Raw genomic sequence first — 25,769 nt, 5'->3', positions numbered from 1 at the left:
TTACATTAACGATTTACTATAATATTGATGTAGGCACAGATTATTTTTGAAAAGCAACTCAACAATGACCCTCATGACGGTAAACATAAGCACATCATTTTGTTTTTCGATGCGATCAAAGACGGCCGACTGGTGTCCATTTTACAGACTTGGCATTTAATATGGAATATTTTTTTTGTGGGGGTGAACTTACTTTTCAAGATGTCTTCGAACCAAAAGTTCATTGGAATTATGTTGAAATTATTCTAGATTTTGTTAATGTGACCATTAAAAGAAACAAAAACCACATTTGACATTTCAAAACAAATAAATTGATCCTTGAAAGTGATGTAAACTGATATCTAACTCAATTCATGGACAGTACTGTGTTAAACTTCTGTACGTTTTCCAGAAGTATCTCTTTATTTTGCACATTAGCCAAATTTTTTTTAAACAAAAACAAAAGTTAAATTACGACTGGGATTACGGACAGTAAAATTACAGTTCAGTACTTCGTGTAACCCCCACGAGCATTCAGGAGAGCACGTATACGTTGAGGCATGCTGTTCACGAGATTTGCCAAGGTTTGGACAGGAATCGCTTGCCATGCAGTGACAATAGCCTGCTGCAATTCATGCACAGAGGTCGGCTGCTGGTCGAAGTGGTCGATTTCACGCGTTAATTCTGCCCACAAGTTCTCTATCGGATTCATATCCGGGGACATGGCAGGCCACTCCATATGCTCTGCACCACGGTCAGCAAGAAAGTGTTGGATCATGCGAGCACGATGAGGCCGTGCATTGTCTGGCATCTTGGAAGACAAAGTTTCCTCGAAAGGCTGCACGAGTAAACGTAAGCAATGTTTCTTCCAGAATGGCCCTGTACTTGAACTGGTTCAGGTTTCCATTCAGAACAACCAGGTCAGTTTTGCCCCTGCATGAAAAGCAGCCCAAACGGTCACCCCACCACCTCCAGCTTGGACTCTTGGCACTATACAATCTTTGTTGTCGGCTTCATGCACTTGTCTGCGCACTCGGACGCGGCCATCTTGACGATAGACCAGGAATCTAGACTCGTCACTGAAGATCGCGTGATTCCAGTGTCCTGGGTGCCATTGACGGTGCCCTCTGGCCCACTGCAATCGGCGCTGGCTGTGTTGTCTGGTCAGGCGTGGCTTTCTCAGGGGACGCCTGGCACGATAGCCTGCTTGAACCAGTCGTTGGTTGACTAACCTTCTGGATACAGGCACATTTGTCAGTTGCTGCCACTCAGCCCTAAGCCGATTAGCTGACTTGGTACGGCCATTGCGGACTAACCGGTGCAGCTGGCGATCATCCCTCCTTTTGGTTCTGCGGGGACGTTCTGGCCTCGGTATTGGAGTAGGGACACCCCTCTGAGCAATTCGTTTCAGGATCTTTGACACCTGACCTTGAGTGATGCCATACTGCCGAGCAATAGCACGCTGTTTCATGCCGGAATTTCGAAAAGCCACCACTCCATGACAAACAGCATTGTCGAGTTGACGGACCATCTCCAGAGGAAGCGGCAATAACTTTTGTAGACGTGCAGCAGTTGTTTTCCACTAACACAGAACGCAATAACCCTTGTATACCCGACTGTGAAGCCAATCATCAAATGCACCTGTCCGTACATTTTGCCACGCCACCTGTGATATAATCCTGTTGTTGACTTCTTGCTGCGACAGACAATCAGTGACATGGTTCTTTTAACAAATAAATCACCAAAGTGTAAAAGAAACTCACCAGATTGATCTACTGAGTTAAGAAAGTAAACCCAAGTCAAGAAAAAATATATATTCCATATTAAATGCCAAGTCTGTAGTTGTAAAAACCCAATGTTAAACACGTCCTCAACCATTTCCCGGACATGCATTCGCTGATGTTGTTCAAACTTGGCACACAGATAATGAATGATGGGTTACATATGCATGTCATTTATTTTCGATATGAGATCCAAGATGGCTGACTGGTGGCCATTTTGTTACTTGAATGTGTCCCCATCCATTTATCGGACATGCATGGACCCATTTTCTTCAAACTTGGCACATAGACAATACATGAGTATACGTATGCAAAATATTTTGTTTTGTCATCCGACCAAAGATGGCCGACTGACGGCCTTTAACCTCATACAGCAAAATTACTAAAACCACGGCAAGGGCTATGGCATTTTATGTCTTTTTCTTCTTATTTCCTATAAAGTGTTACCCTGAAAGATGGTCATTGAAGCTTACTGAACAAGAAGTGCAACACTCAAGCAGTTTGAATTTACAGGGTCTGTATGAGGCTGGAGAGAAGAAGTTGGGGACGGATGAAACAAAATTCCTTACAATCCTGTGCAGCCGTAGTGTGCCGCATCTTCAGAGAGGTACTGGCAACTGCTGTGGAGGGTACCACAGTAAATGATGATTTCACTCTTTCATTTAAATTGCAGTTTGTTTTGTGCACATACTTGCTCTAATGATTTTGGTTATGAATTGATAATTTTTGTTCTCTATTGCTCCCATTCACAATCACCTCTGGTACTGCCATCGTATATGTAGTTTTTCCAGAATACGAGAAGATTTGCAACAAAGACATTGAGAAGAGCATCAAGAAGGAGATGTCTGGCCGCTTAGAAGATTCCTTGCTGGCTGTGGGTGTGTACCTGCTTGTGTGTGTTTGCATTACATAGGAAAGTGGTGCTATTCTGATAAACTCTTTATAGTCCAATAAACAACTTTTTATTTATTTTTCAAAATGCAAGTACAGTAGGCTACAAAAGTAAGTCAACTTAAATAAATTCTAAGCTTTCTCATATGACCATTTAGAATGTCAATTTTTCATAATATTGAAGATATTTGTTCATATTCTTTCATTCATTATACCGTAGCTATTGTTGACTGATATTGATCGTCATTACAATTGAGAGATAGATTAAAAAATTGTGAGCAGTCTGGTGATGCTCTGGAGCGCATTACAAAACTGTTGGGGAAAAAAACGTGACTCGAGCAAAATCCATAAACTAATCTATCTATAATTCCAGTAATCTCTGTCTGTCTGTACGTTTGTCTGTGACCGCTGTTTCTCGACAACCACGGGTCCGATATACTTTTAACTTGCCAGGTATATTGCTGGGGACCCGAGGATGTGCCTTTTCAAGGTTTCATATTAATCGGACAATTACTTACCGAGCTATGTCCAAAAAACGATTCAACCAATCAGAGAGCAGCGAACGATCGCGTGTGCCGAACGTGGCGGACACACTCTGCCTCGGATGGCACATTTGAGAGCGTATTCATTTATTTCACGTTTGCAAACTATGTTGGCGTTAAACTATGTTTTACAACTAATAAAAACGAATTTGCGATTCATTCGCTTTCCTGCGCGTTTGTGCACGCGATGGCGATTTCTTTACCAAACTCCGGAAGCCGTTCGCTTTGGACCAAACCATTGCATGTAAATAGAGGGGGGGGGGGTTCTATGGTCGTTGCGAATGGACCAAACCATTCATGTAAATAGAGGGGGGGGGGATTGTCGCTGTACTCGCAAGCCGTTCGCCGTTCGCTTTGGCGTTGCGAATGGACCAAACCATTTCATGTAAATAGAGGGGGGGGGATATAATTTTAGATAGATATATAGTACGGGCATATATATAGTACGGGCATGCCCTAGTTTAATAAATGCCAAGTAGAGTTGAGGCAGTTCTCAAGGCAAAAGGGGGGTCACACTGATCATTGAATATGTAAAGACAGATTTTATGTTTTTCATACAAGTGTTATTATATGCTTAATAGGCCATTGAAGTCCCTAGAAACTGCTATTGGTTTCATATTGTAACAGGTTCGGTGTCCCTAATAGTGTCGCAAGACTGCCAGAAGAGATGAACTCCTAAGACGCCAAACATAAGCGTTTGCAACTGGTTCGTGGTACTGTGTGGTTATCATTTATTCAGCCACATTAAAGTTTCAGCATGTGCATGGTTCTAAGGGCAATTTGATGATGCCGGAGCATGATCCCACAGCTCAAAATGAACAGAAACTTGCTTTAAAGGCAACTGTTTATTAATTAATGTGGATGGGGCACAGTAAGGAACAGGAATTAAAATGTTGGAGAAAACTGACTGGCGCATTTAACCAAGATGATAATGGTTTCCACGGATCTTCTTGGTCTATTGTTCTCGGGCAGGGACACAGGACAAATAGGAGAGTTGACAGTGTAGTATAGGTGTGCACGTGCGGTCTTCCCTGTGTTGAAGCATCAGGAACTGCGACGTATGCTAGTCTCACAGTCTGGGCAGAGACACCAATGGTGCTTTGCAGCAGGGTTGCCCTTCAGACCCCTTTCCATCTTGCAGACCCTTCTCTTATGGTTTGTTTCGTCTCATCTGGTGTGCCTGTCATCTGTCTCCAGCATCTCCCTGAGTCTTGTCATTGTGGCATGTCCCTGGGTCTCTGATGCGTGTCCACTGGTGTCAATTTGCATCTCTCTGGTGCATGTGAACCCCATTGCATTTTATAGCCGTTCCTCTGACACCCTCCAGCCCCTCCCCCTTCCTTCTCCCTCTGCCCACGCGGGTGTTGCGCATGTGCTCTTGCCACGCTAAAGTAACACATATGATGTGAATGCATCATCTTGCCGGAGCACGTGCGGGAGCTTGCGGTAGCTCACTCGGTCGTGCCATGTTGAAGTGCAGTTGTATGTTGTGAAAGGACAAAGGAGGTGATTTTTGGAGTTAAATACAGAGGGAAAAGAGGGATAAAACACAGATACGAGTGTGAGGATGATGGGGGCTTCCTAGACATCACATTCCAGTCTTTGCTGATTGGGGTCACAAGCACTTGTGCTCACATTCATCAAGACATAACTGATGAATAATACTGGTCAACAAAATTTTTAAAGTTTTATGGTTCTCGTATATTTTGAGGTGATTCTAACCAACATGAACCTGTAGATTTCGATTCGATTTCGATTTCGATATCCAATTTTCACGAGCACATTCAGTTTTTGAGAACCAGTATACCATAGGAATATCAGCCACAGCCGAAATTCGGGTCAGATTTTCCCACATCAAGCAAATATATTGTTGCGGATCTCCCGAAGCCCGTTCCCATTACAAAGGGGGGTGGGGTGGGGGGAGGGTTAAACCCTTTTTCCCCCTGGGTCTTCAAGGCCGAATTGCCACTTCCGGGCAAACGTGAAAAAGGGTATCGGGACAAATTCGCACGTACCTTTAACCCACGCTGCCACAAAAGCGGGGATCGAGCCTCGCACAAGCCACGCTTAATCGAGTACGCCCGAGCGGCATGCGTATCACGTACGCTTTTGCCAAGCGCGCCAAGCGCACTTTGCCGTCGGTCGCCCCGGGGCAGCTCGCCCGGCGTGGCTCTCCGATGTTCACGGCACGTATCCAGGTGAAGGCAGGCAGGAGGAAATCGCGCGTCTGGCCCCGCGCGGGTCGTCCTCTCGAGCGCGTGATTAATACAGTGCAGAGCGCAGGGCACGGGGAAAGTTTGTGTACAATCGGCAATTCAATTCGTTCGTCCTGCAGCTCCACTCGCGTTCTCAAGCTCAACCCAACTCACTCTCATGGGGAACTGTAAACTCAACTGAGGACTCGACTTTTTTTCAACTGTTCTCACCGGGCACTCAACTCACCGGGAACTCATCTCATCTCGGAACTGAGGTGGGGGCCTCGGGGCAGGGTTATATGGCTCCGGCCCGACTCGAATGTTCCAAACCCCGCCTCTGGTCGTCGTGGTTAGCCACTCCCCTCGAGCCCTGATTGGCGGCTTGTGCTTACTGACCACTCCTCCTGCCGCGCCTCCCTTCGGCCTCGGTAGACTTGTTCAGGCCTGCCGCGTCGCATTTCAGCGCCAAACCAAAAGCACCAAAGCAAAACGCCAAAAGAACACCTAAGCTCACTGGCCTACTCAACGCAAAACTAAACACAGGAAAGGACTACGCTTACATTCACTAAGAAATAACTGAACTATCGCGAGGCTTCATGTTGTGGTGCGTCTACCTACGAGGGGGAAATTAACCTTTATTCCAAAACCACAACAATATATATATATATATATATATATATATATATACGTGTGTGTATGTATGTATGTGTATGTATATATATATATATATGTATATGTATATGTATGTATATATATAAATTGTTACGGACCGCGGATAAGATGTTAATTTGCCGAGCGGATGGCGCCGCGGCCCGAACCGTTTTTACAATGACTAGAACCGATTCTGAACGTTGGCCAAATCGTGCCACAGATATTGAATGAGGAAAAGACAAAGACGACGCAGATGTGAAGAAGAAGAAGACAAAAAAGGTTTGAAATACGAATATGATTTATTTCTATTTACAGGACCAAAGAAACCAAGGAAGAAGGAATGATAATAAAATAAAGACAGAAGGAATCAAAGAGAGACAGTGCAATGCTAGCTTACCTACAGTCTTAATTAATACCCCAGGACAAGACACACAAAACGGACTACGAGCAAACTCACACGAATGGGGAAATGGCAGGCAGGAATGGAAGGACTGGTAGGAGAGGAAGGTCCAACGGGAACCGGAGCTGGAGTTTGATCCTGCACGGGACGTCGGGCGGGACCTCGACGGCCACCGATGCCACCGCAATCTGGCCCCCGCGTCGCAGCGGGTCGAAACTGCGTGGTCTCAAAGCTGGTGGTGGTGGACTCTAAGCTCATCTGCCGTCCCTGGCGCAACTCCTTTCGCACTTCTGGACTTGGACTCCTCTGGCGCACTTCTGGTTTCGCACTTCTGGACTTGGACTCCTCTGCCGTCTCTGGCGCACTTCTGGTTTCGCACTTCTGTCAAAGGCTTCCGCGCGCGCTTTTTATAACGCCCGCGGGCGATCAAGCCGCCGGCCTCTAGAACACACCCATCGGTGAGCTGGCCTCGGCCCTGATTGGTCGGCACAGGCCCTCTGGCTCCACCCTTGATGACGATGGGCGGGCACGCCCAGGATTCGGCAGCTCCTCCCCCTTCTTCTCCAAGCCTACCTCGTGGCTAATGGAGTCGCGGTGAAAACCGCCCAATAGCTGTGGCGAATGCAGTTGGCAATTGAGGCTTTATTAAATGGAAATGAAAGGGGATCTATCTATTTGAATTCGGTGCAATGGAGTGTCAATTAATGGAAGACAAATCCTTAGCCTAATACACAGAATAAGGAAATAACTACCAACAAGGAGGAAATCTATTGGCTAATCGTGATTGTATATGACCTAACTACGGGGCGCCCTTTGACCTTTATACACAACTGGAGGCAGGAGGGTCCACAATAAAGCAATAAAAAAAACACAATCCTCATATCCACAACAATATATATGTGTATATATATATATATATATATATATATATATATATATATATATATATATATATATATATATATATATATATATATTGTTACAGACGTGGCTTAGATGTTAGTTTACCGAGCGGTTTTGGTATGACCACGTCTGCACAAGTTACCGATTATACTCGACGTTGACGAAGCCGCGCCACGCTGGCTCAATAAGAAAAAGAAGACACCCGGCTGGATTACAATAACACAATACGACACCAATGTTTCGATTCTCAAGTATATTCGTACGGAAAAGGTTAGATTACAGGGGCTAGAGGTATATTACAGGAAGACAGGCACTTAGACACACTCTTATATTAACCCCGGACAGACGACAGACACACGGGACAACGGCTGACTCACACGGGGGTTTGATGGCTAGGAAAGGCAGGATCGATGGCTCCAGGTCCTCCTGGGCTCGGGGCAGGGTACAGTACGGTCCGGTCCAAAGATGCGGAAGGTTGCACAGCGCTCGAGGTGGCTTTCCTTCTCCAAGCTGGGTGCGCATCTGACCTGACTCAGCGCTCGCAGGTGGCTTTCCTTCTCCAAGCTGGGTGCGCATCTGACCTGACTCAGCGCTCGCAGGTGGCTTTCCTTCTCCAAGCTGGGTGCGCATCTGACGTCACATCCGGCGCGTGGCCGCGTATATCCGGCGGGGAGTGACACGCCCTCGGCTCGTTAGCTCCGCCTCGTGGAATCGGCACGTTGCTTCTCATTGGGTGCGTGCGGGGGGTTTACCAGGCTCCGCCCTTGACGAGGAGCTGACAAGGAGCCCCTTCGTGGTAACCCCGTGGAGCGCATGGTCTGGAGCTAATCGAGCCGGTGTGAGGACGCATCCTCCCCCGCTCCGCCGCCATCTCCTCTGTTGTTGTTGTAATTGTTGGGGAAGAAGATGGAAGGAGGTATGGGAAAGGTCCTAAACTCACTACTGATGCCATATAATCACATTCTGGTGCAACGAAGAGTCATAATTAATGGAGACGAGGCCTTAACTGACATAGAATAAGAATAACTAGGAAGATGTCCGAAAGTTGTCTACGTGTGGTGCGGTGGACCTGGGCACGACATTTAATGGGGGAATAAGGGGAAGGTCGGCTCTACTGATTGTTATTTACATGCAATGGGACTAGGGAATGGGGGATCGGGGAAAGTTGGGGAGTATTGGAGAAAATAGGGGAATATTTACAAGCGGATATGGAGGCCAAATTCCATATTCGCAACATTGCACCCTTCTCTACCCTCGGGGCGTCCCGACCCGATAAATTTTTACCTACTTTAGTGTGGCACGCAATGTAGTTCCCTCTACTATTAACTCTACCCTGAGTGCGACAGTTTTACAGATATTCACAAATGAGTAAATATGTCCCCCTGCGACGTTGCACCCTTCTCCTCACAGAAACACACCCACAGGATAACCGAATCCGGAAAGAATTCTCAAACTAAACATACAGCCGGTAGGGAGCATTATTTACAAGACTACGCTGCTATTTACACTACGATCCAGGACCTGTTTTTGGAGGGACACATGCAGATGTTATGCATAGAGAGAGAGCGCGCTTGCCAACATCGATACACCAACCCACGAGTGCTCTGTGGCCGACGGCCTTTAATAACGTGCAGAGCACCCTTCCCGAGCATCAACAGCACCACCCCACCACCAATCGGTGCAGTCACCATTGTTCATTGGAATAAAAATAAATGCGACAACCCCTAACCCTGCAGGTGTCTCTTGCTCTTCTTGTGGTGCACTTGGTGTCAACTAAAAGTGGTTCACCTGTATGGCATAGGTGCCACGTTGACCCATAGGTCCATCCCCGGGTGGTGCTTGGCCGCAAACGAACTGCGGTCCATTGTGGGTGGCCACAAACATTGCGGTCCATATGGTGTATCGATCCCGGCAGCAAACAGCGAAAGTGCAGGCCCACAACTGCGCAGCCAGCACCTCTCTTTCCTCTCTCTCTACCCCAAAGCCAGATCCTCGGAGGTGGGAGACAAAAGAAGCAGACAAGTGAGTAAGGTGGTAAGGGCGCAAAAGTGCACGCAATGTAAGGTGATGCACACTGGGGGCACATGGGAACCAGGTGAGACAGGTACGTTCCTATCGTACGCCCCCCCCCCCACCAGGTAACCTACATGGCCCCTCCCTTACCCCTTACTGTATCCACACAACACAACACTACCCATAAACATCTACTTTACAAATCAACAAACATCCCTACTGTCTTCCCCGTTCCTCCCATAAACCAAATTCGTCTTCTCTCCCTCCTAACCAATCAAATTTGCCATTTTCAACTCTCATCAAAATTTGCCATTTTCAACTCAACATCAAAATTTGCCATTACCAATTCATCATCAGTCCCTCCTAGGGAGGGAGAGATGGAATCACCCCAATGTCTCATCCACGTCGTGATGCGTCTCACAAATCCTCACAGCAATCTCATTTCCTGCAACAAAACAAAGAAAACACAGGTGTGGAGTCATCATCATCACCACAGGTAAGTGGCTGCGTATGGTGCGACAGGTTCATCAATCCTAACTATTTCCTAAATGACTTTAACAACTTTACACTACCCGGGGTCTTTCTCCGGCCAACCCATTGGCCCTCTTACACTATGGGTTCTAAAAACCAATTCCCATTGGCCAAACTGTGGTGCGCTTCAATTTGGGGTCTCACTCCCCCGATTCATCTCCCGGTGCCCTCGCACAATTTCTGGGCTGCGGCGTGTACCTCTCCCAGTGGGTCTACCCACCTGCACACCTCCACCACTGCAGTTGCCTCCGAGCTTACCTGCTCCTTGCCCTAACGTAACTACCTGGGGAAGGCCCTCTGGCACTCTCCCCACTCGGTGCCCTCTCTGGCACTGGGCTACCCGGGTCCGTCCTCCGGATCCTCGGGCCCCATCCACAACTCTACCGGCTCCCAGAGCCCACCTGCGGCCTCACCTGGCCGACATCCTCACAGTGGTGGAGTGCCCAACCAACTACACACACTAACAGGCTACACGCCCAGCCATTTCCACAACACTAATGCACCCATTCACAACACCATTCTGCAACCGCACCACAGATGCCAATATCCAACCACAATTTACCTGTACCCTCTACCTAACACTTACACTACCCGCCCCGGGTACTCGTGAAAGGGGTCCACTCTTCCCCCATCCACACCTTCGCACCATGCACACCACTCCGTACCACTCACTCCAACTCTCTCCACACACCTGTACCTGCACACCTGTGCTCTCACACCTGGTGCCACCTGCACCCTTCTCTCCCCAAGCGCATTCGCGCTGATCCACAACACTCATTACTCACACACTGCTCCACACACCTGTCCAGTTGCACACCTGTGCAATCACACCTGTTCCATCCTCACACACACACGGCATCATCTCAGCTAACTACTCCCTTCTGAAACTTGCGCTTCCCAGTCGTCCCTTTAAACTATTGCGCTCCCTCGTCATTATCATCCACACTAATCTACCTGCGTCCCCACTACAGGTATCAGTCAGTAACTAAACTTAACGTTACCTAATGTCATCTTCTAGGGCCCTATCAATATAACCTAACCCACCCGGGCTAGTTTTCACTGCCATACACCCCATAAACTATAGCTCCTTTGCCCCCCATGGGAAGGGTGGCAGGGATGCCAGCCTTACCCACTGGGCCCATCGCTCACTACCAATTTTGCACGTCAAATTTCAATAAATCAAAAATTTGCCAATCACTGCCCATCATCTGCCAATCACTACTGCCAATCCCTTGCCAATCATCAAATTTTGTTTTTTTTTCTCTAATTTCGGGTCCAATACACTAACCTCATCACCCAGTCTACTCACTACTGCCTCTCGGTGCGCCAATTCCTGTCCAAAGCCCGGCTTCGTAAAGCCAAGCAATGGATGCTGGTTGTTTTGTGCCGGCGGCTGGATGCGTCCGGCACTCGGGGCAGGGACGGAGGCTTACCCGTGCCGAGATCCCACGCATCACCTCGGCGTGGAGCCGTCCAATGTCCCGATCTCGACCTGCCGGCGCGTCTCAACAAAACGTGGTCGCCATGACGACCCTTTCTATCGGGCTGCCCGCTCCGCCTAGTGGAGCACGGACGCGGCCGTTCAAAGCGAGGCCCGGCACGCACCGAGGGCCTGCTTCGGCTAAAAGTCGCTCTAACCTCTAACCCGTTTAATGTCGATGCTTCACCTGCATGCTTACACCCCGAAGCCCGTTCCTTGCTCACACATCCAGCCGTGCTCATGCTCCTCGTACCTTTCCTTACACACCCAGGCACACCCATTCCACTCACAGCCTTGGTCACACACCTGACCACCGAACACTTTGGCACACATTCGTTGCTCGCACACCTCACCAATACACCTCTTCGCGCCCCCTCCTCGGTCACCTCCTCTGTGACAATCACAGGTGTGCCCTCATTCGCACACCCAACCACGTGCCTCACCACCAACTCCAGCGTGCATTCCCACTCACGCTCTACCATTCCAGGTGCGCATCCTTCCATCCCAGGTGTACATCCTCGCTCACCTGTCACAACTAACTCACGCTCCATGTCACTCTCACTACTCTCACCACCATTCTTGACAGCGCACTCACCCTTACTCTTGACAGCGCACTCTTTCCTCAGGCACCTGTCCGTTACACACCTTTCTCGCGCACACTCTTGCACACACTCTCCCGTCACACCCTCTGTAACACTCACCACAGGCATGCATTGTTCCTTGCCTTTGACAGCGCACTCTCTCCCCATGCACCTGTCCGTTACACACCTTTCTCGCGCACACTCTCCCGTCACACCCTCTGTAACACTTACCACACCGCGCTTCCATGTGCTCCCTCGCACACACGCTACGACCGACTCACTCTCGCCAGCACCCTCACTCCTCGGCGTGCACTTTTTCCTCACACACCCCAGAGTCGGACTTTCTCGCACACCTCCTTTTTCGCACACCAGACCTGTCGCACACTTCACCAACGGCCTCTCACGAACACCCGGGTCTATCTCGACCCCCAAGCTTATTAAATCCCCTGGCGCATCATACGCACGACCATATTGGTCACCACTTACACCGGGTCCTCTTCCTCTTCGCTTCTCCTCCATCACCTGCGAATCCCTCATCCGGTTAATGAGCACATCATCACGATCCAAACACAGACTTTGGACCAATTCTTTTATCTCCTCTTTTATCTCTTTCTTATCCCCTCTCCGTCGCTTCTTAATTTCGCTCATCCCTTCTTCCACTTCTTCTAATTTGTGCTTCACCTCTTTTATTCCCCGGTACGTCTCCTCAAGCTCATCCTCTAAGGCTACCTTGACCGTTTCCAGGTGCGTCCTCACCTGCCGGTCCTTCGTCTCCATTACCTCTATCACCTCGTCCAACCTCGTTGTCAGTCCCTCACGTACCATCTGACATTCCCTCTTCGTCGCTACCAAGTCATCTTTTAGTTCTTTCTGTGTCGCCTTTAAACCTCCTAATACCGCAGTGTTCCTTTGAACCTGCTCCACTAACTCCGTCTGTCCCACCGTCAGCTGCTCCACCTCCTGCGTCAGGTCCTCTATGCCCCCTTGTAACTTTACAGTCCCCTTTCTCACCTCCTTCTCCATGTGCTCCTCACAGTGCCTCACCTCCTTGCGCACTCCTCCGACCTCCTCACTCACTCCTCTTCTGATCTCCTCTCCCTCTACCCCATTTTTCACTCCCTCTATCTGATTCTCCTGGGCAGCCATTCTATTTTCTACCCCCATTAACCCATGTTTCACTCCCTCTATCTGATTCTCTTGAGCGGCCATTCTGTTTTCTACCCCCGTTAACCCATGTTTCACTCCCTCTATCTGATTCTCCTGGGCAGCCATTCTATTTTCTACCCCCATTAACCCATGTTTCACTCCCTCTATTTGATTCTCTTGAGCGGCCATTCTGTTTTCTACCCCCGTTAACCCATGTTTCACTCCCTCTGTCTGATTCTCTTGAGCGGCCATTCTGTTTTCTACCCCCGTTAACCCATTCTTTACTTCTTTTATCCCGTTGTCTAACTCCTCCCCAGTACCCCTCGCTTCGTCCCTCATTACCCCCATCTGGTTTCCCATTACCCCCAATCGCTCACTCCGAGCCCTCGCTTCGTCCCTCATTACCCCCAGTTGGCCCTTCAATCGCTCACTCCGAGCCCTCATTCGGTTCGTTATTTCTTCAATTTGGTTTCCCAATCGCTCACCCAATCGCTCAATTTGGCTCCCCATACTCATCTGTACAGCTGCCTGTAGCTGCGCAATGAGGGCCTGTATGTCAATCGGCTGCATGTTAAAGCCCGTTGATACAGCGGGCTCGGCTACCGCGCGCTCTTGCGAGGCGCCATTTTGCGTGCCTGCTACCCTCGCTGTTTCGCTCTCCTCATGTCCCTCATGTCCCTCAATTTGGTCCTGGACCGACCCTGCTTCACTCTCCCCTACCGGACCCCAGCCGTCTTGATCCGCCATAGCGCGACTTGCAAAATTCGAGTTTCGTAAAACAAATCCAAATTTTTTTTTTTTTTTTCGTTATAATTTCGTCGAGCGCAGTACGCGCTCCGAATCGATTTTCCCTCCCAAAATTTGGGCCTAATAAATTTAGTCCCGGGTTCGAATTCCACTCCTCGACACCAATTGTTACAGACGTGGCTTAGATGTTAGTTTACCGAGCGGTTTTGGTATGACCACGTCTGCACAAGTTACCGATTATACTCGACGTTGACGAAGCCGCGCCACGCTGGCTCAATAAGAAAAAGAAGACACCCGGCTGGATTACAATAACACAATACGACACCAATGTTTCGATTCTCAAGTATATTCGTACGGAAAAGGTTAGATTACAGGGGCTAGAGGTATATTACAGGAAGACAGGCACTTAGACACACTCTTATATTAACCCCGGACAGACGACAGACACACGGGACAACGGCTGACTCACACGGGGGTTTGATGGCTAGGAAAGGCAGGATCGATGGCTCCAGGTCCTCCTGGGCTCGGGGCAGGGTACAGTACGGTCCGGTCCAAAGATGCGGAAGGTTGCACAGCGCTCGAGGTGGTAACGTTCTTTCACAGCTAGGGGCGCATCTGACTCAGCGCTCGCAGGTGGCTTTCCTTCTCCAAGCTGGGTGCGCATCTGACCTGACTCAGCGCTCGCAGGTGGCTTTCCTTCTCCAAGCTGGGTGCGCATCTGACCTGACTCAGCGCTCGCAGGTGGCTTTCCTTCTCCAAGCTGGGTGCGCATCTGACGTCACATCCGGCGCGTGGCCGCGTATATCCGGCGGGGAGTGACACGCCCTCGGCTCGTTAGCTCCGCCTCGTGGAATCGGCACGTTGCTTCTCATTGGGTGCGTGCGGGGGGTTTACCAGGCTCCGCCCTTGACGAGGAGCTGACAAGGAGCCCCTTCGTGGTAACCCCGTGGAGCGCATGGTCTGGAGCTAATCGAGCCGGTGTGAGGACGCATCCTCCCCCGCTCCGCCGCCATCTCCTCTGTTGTTGTTGTAATTGTTGGGGAAGAAGATGGAAGGAGGTATGGGAAAGGTCCTAAACTCACTACTGATGCCATATAATCACATTCTGGTGCAACGAAGAGTCATAATTAATGGAGACGAGGCCTTAACTGACATAGAATAAGAATAACTAGGAAGATGTCCGAAAGTTGTCTACGTGTGGTGCGGTGGACCTGGGCACGACATTTAATGGGGGAATAAGGGGAAGGTCGGCTCTACTGATTGTTATTTACATGCAATGGGACGAGGGAATGGGGGATCGGGGAAAGTTGGGGAGTATTGGAGAAAATAGGGGAATATTTACAAGCGGATATGGAGGCCAAATTCCATATTTGCAACAATATATATATATGTATATGTATGTATATGTATGTATATGTATGTATATGTATGTATATGTATGTATATGTATGTATATGTATGTATATGTATGTATATGTATGTATATGTATGTATATGTGTGTATATGTATGTATATGTATGTATATGTATGTATATGTATGTATATGTATGTATATGTATGTATATATGTATGTATATATGTATGTATGTATATATGTATGTATATATGTATGTATGTATGTATATATGTATATATATATATATATATGTATATATATATATATATGTATATATATATATATGTATATATGTATATATATATATATATATATATATATATATATATATATATATATATATATATATATATATATATATACTTACCTGACAGGAGTAATACCTTGTCAGTGGATCAAGGGGTCTTACTCCTATTGAGAGGAGTGGTCCCAATTGTATGACCATGCATTGTGGCCCTTCGGGGGCATGATGCATGTGTTTGAATGACCATGTGCTTCAGCCTTGGGGTTGAGGCACATGTGTAAAGTGTAACGGATTTGGGAAACCCTGCACTTGTTGTAATTATTGTAAATATCACCCTCTGTAAATAGTAATTCTTGTAAATACCTCCATTTCATGTAAAGATCAAAGGTCGTCCCTTTAGCTAGTCCATCGCATACACGTAGCAAATGATAGGCTTCCCTCAATAGTTATCTCTTTATTCTATGTCAGTTAAAGGCTCTGTTTTCCATTAGTTGACTCTGCATTGCACCAAATGAAATAAGGTAGAATCCCCTTTCAATTGCCAACTGCATTTGCCTCCATTACGCACGTGATCAAGCCTCGGAGAAGAAGGGGGAGGAGCTACATTACGGGCGTGGCCCGCACCTCGTCATCAAGGGTGGAGCCCCGAACGACCAACCACAAATCAGTGGGTATGGCTTGGTAGAGCATGTCATATAACCCGCGGCGCGACGCCCCCACCTCGGATGATTGAGGGGGAGAGATTCGTAAGGGGCCAGACGAGAGAGGGAGGACGAATTGCAAGTTCTGTTGAGGTCGAGTGGAGCGAGCAGGGGCGAGCGGCAGAAAGAGGGCCACTGGGATTGTCCGGCCGAGAATTTCGTATGCAACATACCAACTTTCCCCTGCTATATAATTGTCCGGTCGCGTCCAACGACATGCGGAGCTGTTTGCCGGGTTTTCGCCTCGACCCCAAAAGCGTGGATCGGAGCGCGCGCTTGGAGCCGGACCTCGACGCCTACCATCTGCCTGGCCCTTTCTCTGCCTTCCCATGCCATCGATCCCTGGCATCCATCTACCCCCATTCGTGTAAGTCTGACTGTCGTCTGTCTGTGTTGTCTGGGGAATAAGTTAAGCCTGTATAGATAAGCTAGAAATTGCTCTGTGTCCTTCTGCTCCTTCCATTTTCTGTATATTACTTTGATTTCTTTTCTTCCTTTAGTCTTGTGTAAATAATAATAAATCCTGTTATTTCCTACCTTTGCCTTCTTCTTCTTCCTCGTCCGATCGTCCTTGTCTTTTCCATCATTGAACACCTGTGGCACGATTTGGCCAACCGCATATGAATCGGGTTTAGTCCCTTGATAAACGGCTCACGCCGCAGTCCGCTTCGCTCGGCGTAATCCATTAACGCTGCGGCTCGGGCAGAAGTTATTCCCTCGTTCCCGGCTGGCGGCAGTAATTAGGTAAGTAGCGAACCCCTAGGCCTACGGACCCTACCTACCGTCGGTCCGGTAAGGACGTTGTAACTTCGAGAACCACGTCGGTCAGTCACAAACAAGGGGATTAATCCCCCCTTGATAAGGGGAAGAGGGCCCGACGTTGAGATCCGTAACAATTGGTGTCGGGGAGTGAGATTCGGACCCGAAGTGCGCTTAACGCACTCAATTACGAGTGGCCAAAATTTTATTTAATATTCTAAATTTTAAAATCGTGCCATGGATGATCAAGGCGACCGGATGACGGATGGGGAGTTAGAGGGTTTAGAATCGACCCAGGACCCCAGGGAGGAGATGGGAGAGATGGAGGAGCGCAATACGCATTGGGTTGCGGAGGTTTCAGGCGCACAAGATGGCGGCCTCGCGCATGAGGTTTCAGGCGCACAAAATGGCGGCGGCTCGCACATGGCTGCGGTGGCCACGCCCGCTGCGCCAAGGGGGATGGTCCAATTGCAGGCCCTCATGGAGCAATTCATGGCACAAATGCAGGCGTCCCTCAACCTGCAGGGGGACAAATCAAGGGCGGAAATCAGAGAAATGAGGGACGAAGCGAATGCTCAGGAAAAGCAATTGGGAAACCAAATTAAAGAAATTAGTGAGGGGCTGGTGAGGGACAAAGCCCGGTATGAAGCAAGGCGTAGTACTGAAAAAATGGAGAGGGACAGAGACCGCAGGTTGGGCGAGCAGGTCCCAGGGGTACGCGACGAGGTAAAGCGGGTCGAGAAGCGCTGGTTGAGCGAGGCGGAGCAAAGCGCGGGTAAAATGACGGGTATAGAGATTGGCCGATCTCGATACCCGTCATTTTACCCGCGCTTTGCTCCGCCTCGCTCAACCAGCGCTTCTGGGCTATGGAAAAGCCGGCGACCGCTGAGGTAGGAGAGAAAATTTTAATAAAGCCAGCGGTCGTTGAGGTGAATAAAGAAAAAGAAGTAGTGGGAATTGAAATTGGAGAGACCGGGGGCTTAGAAAAGCACTCGCGGCAGGGAGAGATGGATTATGTGCAAAGTCCGTGTTCACATCCTGATGCCATACTTGCTAATCCTTATAAAGATTTGCAGGTGTTGGAGCAGGGAGGAAGAAGAACCCTGAAGGTGAGACGGGCTGTGTATGGTGCTAAGAGGTTTTTCGGCAAAGTGTTTGGCGCGAAAAGAATTGTCGCGCGATTGGGGTCGATATGGCACCCGGGCATTGGTGGGAGGTCCGTGGGGCGTGGTGTACGAAAGAATGGCACTCGTGTGAGGAAAAAGTGTGCGTCGGCGAGTGAGTGTGTTATAAAGTGTGGGAGTAAAACCGAGTGCGAGCGGGAATGCACGTCGGAGTGTACGGAGTGTGACACAGAGAGTGAGAGCGATACGGAGTGTACGTGCGACAGTGACCCGGAGAGTGAGTTGGTGGAGGAGCGGGTGCGAGGATGCACGCTTGGTATGGACGGCGAGAGTGTGTGAGAAAGCACACCTGAGTTGGTTGTGGCGCGGTTGCGGGAGAGCCCATTGAAGCGCATGAGTGGGTGGATGCGAGAGTGCATGAGTGCATGCCCATGGTGAGTGTTACAGAGGACGTAACGGAGGAGAGGTGTGGAACGAAGTGTGCGAACGACGAGTGTGCGCAAGAGGGTGCGCGAGAGGTGTGGTGTGTAACAGGGAGTGCGGTGGTGGAATGGACGGAGTGTGTGGAATGTACGGGCGGCGTTGGAACGCCGGGCTTGGTGAGTGTAAAACGGGTCGCGTATGCGTGTGAGCAGGCGAGTAAGGCATCGACGTTAAACGGAGCAGCGGTTAGATCGACGGTTAGCCGACGCGAGCCCTCGGGTCATGCCGGGCTTTGGGTGCTGCGGGAACCAGCGGGGATCGTAACCACGGCGGTTTCAAAGGAACCGCCGTGCGCGTTCCGTGCCGGGCCTCGCTCTGCACGGTCGCGTCCGTGCTCTGCTAAGCGGAGCGGGCGGCCCGGGTCGAGGGCAGGTAGGAAGGGTCGGCACGGCGACCCCTTGTGGTTGCGGCGTTCCGGCCGGGCGAGATCGGGCCGGAGACCGAAAGGTTCCGCGCCGAGATGGTGCGTGGAATCTCCGGCCGAGCATGCCGCCTCCCCAGAATCGTAAATGCCGGACGGACCCAACCTACGGTAGACAAGCCACCCGAATTCATTGCTCGGCTTTATGAAGCCAAGTTTTAATGATGTCATGACGTACCGAGAGGCTCAGATATAGCGGACCGTAATGGTAATAGTGTTGTGGATTCAAAATTTTGGAATAGTGAATAGGATTGGCAGTAATGATTGGCAAATTGATGATTGGTTAAACGATTGGCAGTGATTGGCAAATTATGATTTGCAGGAAATTGGATGGGCAAAATTTATAGTGGGAGACGCCCGAGGTGGAGGGATGGCAAATCCACCATCCCTCACACACACCCTGGGGCACATGAGCACTAGCTATGGGGTTTATGGCAGTGTAAGCTCGCCGAGGGAGGGTTTGGATAATTGTATAGGGATCTAGAAAAAGGACAATAGGTGACATAAGGAGTCAGTAGTGACATTGTACAGGTAGTAGGGGACGTAGCAGATTAGTTGGATTATAACGACGAGGGAGCGCGATAATATAAGGGGCGACTGGGAAGCGCAAGTTTCAGAAGGGAGTAGTCAGCTTAGATGATGCCGTGTGTGTGAGAATCTTGATGTTTAACGAATGAGGCAATGCTCGTGAATGGTGCCGTGCCGTGTGTTTTGAAAGTGTACGGAGCAGTGTATGACTGAGTAATGGTGATTGTGTGTTGTGTTGAGCGATTGTGTGTTGTGTTGAGCAAATGGTCCTGGAGGAAGGAGGGTGCAGGAAGCACCAGGTGTAGGAGTGATGGCACAGGTGTGCAAATACAGGTGAGCATGGTTGTATGGAATAAATGGTCTGGAATATATGGAGTATGGAATGGATGGTGTGGAGGGAGTATGGTGGAAACTGTGGAGTGGAGTGGATGGTGCGAAGGAGTGTATGGGGAGGATGGACCCCCATCATGAATACCCGGGAAGGGTAGTTTAAGAGTTAGGTAGAGGGTAGAGGTAAATTGTGGTTGGATATTGGAATCTGTGGTGCGTGTGGAAGAATGGTGTTTGGATGGGTGCATTAGTGACGTGGAAAAGACTGGGCGTGTGGCCTGTTAGAGTAATGGTTGGTTGAGCGCTCCGCCACTGGTAGTCTGTCGGCCAGGTGAGGCCACAGGTAGGCTCTGGGAGCCAGTTAGAGTTCAATGGGGCCCGAGGATCCAGAGGAAGGACCCGGGTAGCCCAGTGCCAGAGAGGACACCGAGGGGGGTAAGCGCCAGGGAGGGCCTTCCCCAGGTAGGTGAGCGAGGAGCAGGTACGCTCGGGAGGCAACTTCAGTGGCGGAGGCGCACAGGTAAGTAGACCTGTTAGGGGAGCCACACGACTCAATCCCGAAATTGTGCAAAGGCACAGGGAGTTGAACCGGGGGAGTGAGACCCCATATTGATGAGCACCACAGTTTGGTCAATGGGATTTGGTTTTTAGAACCGCATAGAGTGTAAGATGGCCAATGGATTGGCAGGGAAAGACTCCGGGTAGTGTAAAGTGTGTTAATGTCATTTAGGAGGTAGATAGGATTGAAATCTCCTCGCACCATCTACAGCCACTCACCTGAGGTGACGTAACTCCACACCATGCCATGTGTTGTTGTTTTGGTTATTTTTGTGCAAATGTTTGGATTGTGAGACACATCATGATGTGGGTGTGACATTGTGCTTAATGTTCCATCTCTTCCTCCTTATGAGGAATTGATGAGGAATTTGAATTTGTGGCAAATTTGGTTGGAGGGATTGTGGTGATGAATTTGGTATTAAGGGAAATAAGGGGAAGACGAGACAGTAGTGACGAATTGGTAAGTGTGTAGATTTTGTAAATACGGGGAGGGACAAGGGGGGCAGTGTAGGTCACATGTGGGGGGCGTACGTAGGGACAAACCTTTCTCAGCTCGCTCCCATGCACCCCTCATTCTGCATTGCCTTGTTTGATGTGTACCCTTGCACCTTGACCCATGACTCACCTGTCTTCTCTGTCTTCCTTCTCCCAACCGAGGATCGTGCTCTCTGGGCACTGAGGGGAGCGTGCGGGGGGGCCGCGTCTGTGTGCCCGAAATTCCCGCAACCAGCTGCTTACATCGATGCACCACTTTATGGACCACATTGTTGTGGCCGAGCACCACCATATGGACCACGGTACTGTGGCCGAGCACCACTGATGGACCCCACGTGTTGGGGCCTAGCCCCCCTGCTGGGACCGGCCACGATGGCCCAAGGGAGATCTTGCTTGCGGACCTCGGTGAGGTGGCACCAAGCCATACAGGTGAACCACCCATAGTCGGCCCCTGTTGGCCATAAATTTAAGAAAATGGACGCGTTGTGTGCCTTTTTATTATTGCAAATAGGCCGCAAGCAAGAAGAACAAGAAAGACAACATCAGGAAGAACATCGGCCAGCAGAGGGAGCAGAGAAGAACAAGATCATCAGTGTTGTTTTTTTATTGTATTGGGCAATGTGCACTTCATGGTGCTGACTGTGCACTGACTGGTGCTTTATGGTGCTTTGGTGTTTTGGTGCTCTTTATTGGTGCTGGTGCGTCGATGCAATGCATGCTGTCTCCTCCCCTCCCACAGGATTCTCTCTTTTTGTTTCCCTTAAGTGGAAAATCACAGGTCCTGGGTTGCAGTTTTGTAAATAATAAAAATAGCGTCACTTGTAAATAATGCTCCCCACCGTTCATGTGTAGTTTGAAAACCATTCCGCAATTCGGTTATCCTGTGGGCGTGAATCTGTTAGGCAGGGTGCAATGCAACAGCGGGACATACTTATCTGTGTTTTAAAACTGTCACACTCAGGGTCAGATTAATTGTAGAGGGAATTACACCTGCGTGTCACATAAAGTAAAGTTTTATAGGCCCGGGACGTGCCTGGAGGATGAGGGTGCAGTGTAACGGATTTGGGAAACCCTGCACTTGGTGTAATTATTGTAAATATCACCCTCTGTAAATAGTAATTCTTGAAAATAGTAATTCTTGTAAATAGTAATTCTTGTAAATACCTCCATTTCAGGTAAAGATCAAAGGTTGTCCCTTTAGCTAGTCCATCGCATACACGTAGCAAATGATAGGCTTCCCTCAATAGTTATCTCTTTATTCTATGTCAGTTTAAGGCTCTGTTTTCCATTAGTTGATTCTGCATTGCACCAAATGAAATAAGGTAGAATCCCCTTTCAATTGCCAACTGCATTTGCCTCCATTACGCACGTGGTCAAGCCTCGGAGAAGAAGGGGGAGGAGCTACATTACGGGCGTGGCCCGCACCTCGTCATCAAGGGTGGAGCCCCGAACGACCAACCACAAATCAGTGGGTATGGCTTGGTAGGGCGTGTCATATAACACGCGGCGTGACGCCCCCACCTCAGATGATTGAGGGGGAGAGATTCGTAAGGGGCCAGACGAGAGAGGGAGGACGAATTGCAAGTTCTGTTGAGGTCGAGTGGAGCGAGCAGGGGCGAGCGGCAGAAAGAGGGCCACGAGGATTGCCCGGCCGAGAATTGCGTATGCAACATACCAACTTTCCCCTGCTATATAATTGTCCGGTCGCGTCCAACGACACGCGGAGGTGTTTGCCGGGTTTTCGCCTCGACCCCAAAAGCGTGGATCGGAGCACGCGCTTGGAGCCGGACCTCGACGCCTACCATCTGCCTGGCCCTTTCTCTGCCTTCCCATGCCATCGATCCCTGCTGTCCATCTACCCCCATTCGTGTAAGTCTGACTGTCGTCTGTCTGTCTGTGTTGTCTGGGGAATAAGTTAAGCCTGTATAGATAAGCTAGAAATTGCTCTGTGTCCTTCTGCTCCTTCCATTTTCTGTATATTACTTTGATTTCTTTTCTTCCTTTAGTCTTGTGTAAATAATAATAAATCCTGTTATTTCCTACCTTTGCCTTCTTCTTCTTCCTCGTCCGATCGTCCTTGTCTTTTCCATCATTGAACACCTGTGGCACGATTTGGCCAACCGCATATGAATCGGGTTTAGTCCCTTGATAAACGGCTCACGCCGCAGTCCGCTTCGCTCGGCGTAATCCATTAACGCTGCGGCTCGGGCAGAAGTTATTCCCTCGTTCCCGGCTGGCGGCAGTAATTAGGTAAGTAGCGAACCCCTAGGCCTACGGACCCTACCTACCGTCGGTCCGGTAAGGACGTTGTAACTTCGAGGACCACGTCGGTCAGTCACAGACAAGGGGATTAATCCCCCCTTGATAAGGGGAAGAGGGGCCGACGTTGAGATCCGTAACAATATATATAAATATACAGTGCATTCAGAAAGTATTCAGACCCCTTCACTTTTTTCACATTTTGTTATGTTGCAGCCTTATGCTGAAATCGTTTAAATTCATTTTTTCCCTCATCAATCTACACTCAATACCCCATAATGACAAAGAGAAAACATGATTTCAGAAAGTTTTGCAAATTTATTAAAAATAAAAAACTGAAATATCACATCGACATAAGTATTCATACCCTTTGCTATGACACCTGAAATTTAGCTCAGGTGCCTCCCATTTCTCTTGATCATCTTTGAGATGTTTCTACACCTTGATTGGAGTCCACCTGTGGTAAATTAAATTGGACATGATTTGGAAAGGCACACACCTGTCTATATAAGGTCTCACAGCTGACAATTAATATCGGAGCAAAAACCAAGCCATGAGGTCGAAGGAACTGCCTGCAGAGCTCAGAGACAGGATTGTGTTGAGGCACAGATCTGGGGAAGCCTACAAAAAATCTCTGCTGCATTGAAGGTTCTCAAGAGCACAGTGGCCTCCATAATTCTTAAATGGAAGAAGTTCGGAACAACCAGGACTCTTCCTCGAGCTGGCCGCCCAGCCAAACTGAGCAATCGGGGGAGAAGGGCCTTGATAAGAGAGGTGACCAAGAACCCGATGGTCACTCTGGCTGAGCTCCAGAGATCCTGTGTGGAGATGGGAGAAACTTTCAGAAGGACAACCATCACTGCAACACTCCACTGATCTGGGCTCGATGGCAGAGTGGCCAGACGGAAGCCTCTCCTCAGTGAAAGACACATGAAAGCCCGCTGGGAGTTTGAAAAAAAGCACCTAAAGGACTCTCAGACTGAGAAACAAGATTCTGTGGTCTGATGAAACCAAGATTGAACTGTTTGGCTCCACACAGGTTTGGCTCCACATTGGCTCCAATGAAGGTGAAGAAACATCTCAAAGATGATCAAGAGAAAGGGGAGGCACCTCAGCTAAATTTCAAGTGTCGTAGCAAAGGGTATGAATACTTATGTCGATGTGATATTTCAGTTTTTTCTTTTTAATAAATTTGCAAAACTTTCTAAAATCCTGTTTTCTCTTTGTCATTATGGGGTACTAGCAGAAGTACCCGGCATTGCCGGGCGGGGGAGGGGAGGGGGAAGAGGGGGGGAGGGGAGGAGAGGGGGGGAGGGGGAGAAGAGAGGGGGGAAGTACCCGGCATTCCCTGTATAAACGTGAGGGAGAAGAGGGGGAGGGGAGGAGAAGGGGGAGGGGGAGGGGGAGGGAAGAGAGGGGGGAGGGTGAGGGATGGGAGAGGAGAGGGGGGGAGGGGAGGAGAGGGGGGGAGGGGAGAAGAGTGGGGGAGGGGGGAAGAGGGGGGGGGGGGAAGTACCCGGCATTCAGTGTATAAACGTGGGGGGGGAGGGGAGGAGAGGGGGGGAGGGATGGGAGAGGAGGGGGGAGGGGGAGGGGAGGGGGAGGGAAGGGGTAGAGGGGAGGGGGGAGGGGGAAAAGGGAGGGGTAGGATGGAGGGGGGAGGGGTAGGGGGGAGGGGAGGGGGAAGGGGAGGGCCAGTCAACAATGACGTTGCAGTTCTCATGGTCGGAGGGCAGCACAACAATCGTGACATCGTCCTGAATCTTCGCAACAGCACGAAGCGGATTTTGGAGACTCACCGATCCTGTGACGCCCTCCAGTACCGGCGTTGCCGGGTGGGGGAAGGGAGACCCGTACATTCCCAACCCGTACATTCGCCCTCTCGACTCAAGCTCACTCGGACAAAAGCCTCGCACAAATTGCACCGTGAAGGCTCAATGGCCATGTCTATGCCACAAATCAAGTACGTGAGCGAGTCTGGCGCACTGAATTGAAAATATATAGAACGCTCATACTCCGTGAAAAGTGAAGCTACAATATATTTGAAAAATTTCATTGGTTGCTAGGAGACGGCAGCATGTAAAAACCGTTTGAATATTTGCAATACAGTTTGATCCAGAGGTAAGTGGTATGGTCTTGCTGGGTGGTGGACACGATATGTGTAAGGGAAATGATGTTGGTGTCCTGTATCTGGTCGTGCTCGTTGGTGAACACGGTACATTTAAGGGAAATGATTTTCTGTCATTCTTCTGAGTGGTTGCTTCTCCTTCCCCGTATTTTTGTTCATTTTATTGTTTTTTTCCACTCTCTTGAGTTGTGGGCCTTCCTTGAGTGGTATTACATTTATCATCATCATCATTGGAATGTCTGTTGTAAAGATACGGACATCAAGTCCGTATCTTGACGCGAGAGCATCAAGCACCATCTTTTTATACCAGGCAACGGCAACGCACTAACGCAGACCTCGCTCGGCCCCGCCCACAGCGACCTCTCAGCCCCGCCCATAGCTGCCTCGCTCGGCCCCGCCCACAGCGACCTCGCTCGGTCCCGCGCACAGCGACCTTGCTCATTCCCTCCCACAGCGGCATCACTCCGCCCTACACGGCACTATCTATATATTATTCGTACAA

General features: G+C 49.4%; 1 protein-coding gene across 4 annotated transcripts in view; it reads left to right on the top strand.

The window, feature by feature from the left end:
• Positions 1 to 25,769, top strand: part of LOC137424950 (annexin A4) — a 115,134-nt gene that overhangs the window by 69,054 nt on the left and 20,311 nt on the right. For all 4 annotated transcript variants that reach the window (XM_078776116.1, XM_078776118.1, XM_078776117.1 and 1 more), the window contains 2 exons: positions 2,274 to 2,367; positions 2,543 to 2,638. In XM_078776116.1, coding sequence (XP_078632242.1) covers positions 2,274 to 2,367; positions 2,543 to 2,638 — 190 coding nt within the window. The remainder of the gene's footprint in view (positions 1 to 2,273; positions 2,368 to 2,542; positions 2,639 to 25,769) is intronic.

Source organism: Myxine glutinosa, chromosome 4 (assembly GCF_964187855.1).
Source record: "Myxine glutinosa chromosome 4, kmMyxGlut1.1, whole genome shotgun sequence".
In the NCBI taxonomy this organism is placed as follows: domain Eukaryota; kingdom Metazoa; phylum Chordata; class Myxini; order Myxiniformes; family Myxinidae; genus Myxine; species Myxine glutinosa.
This window is presented reverse-complemented; position numbering and strand designations above follow the sequence as displayed.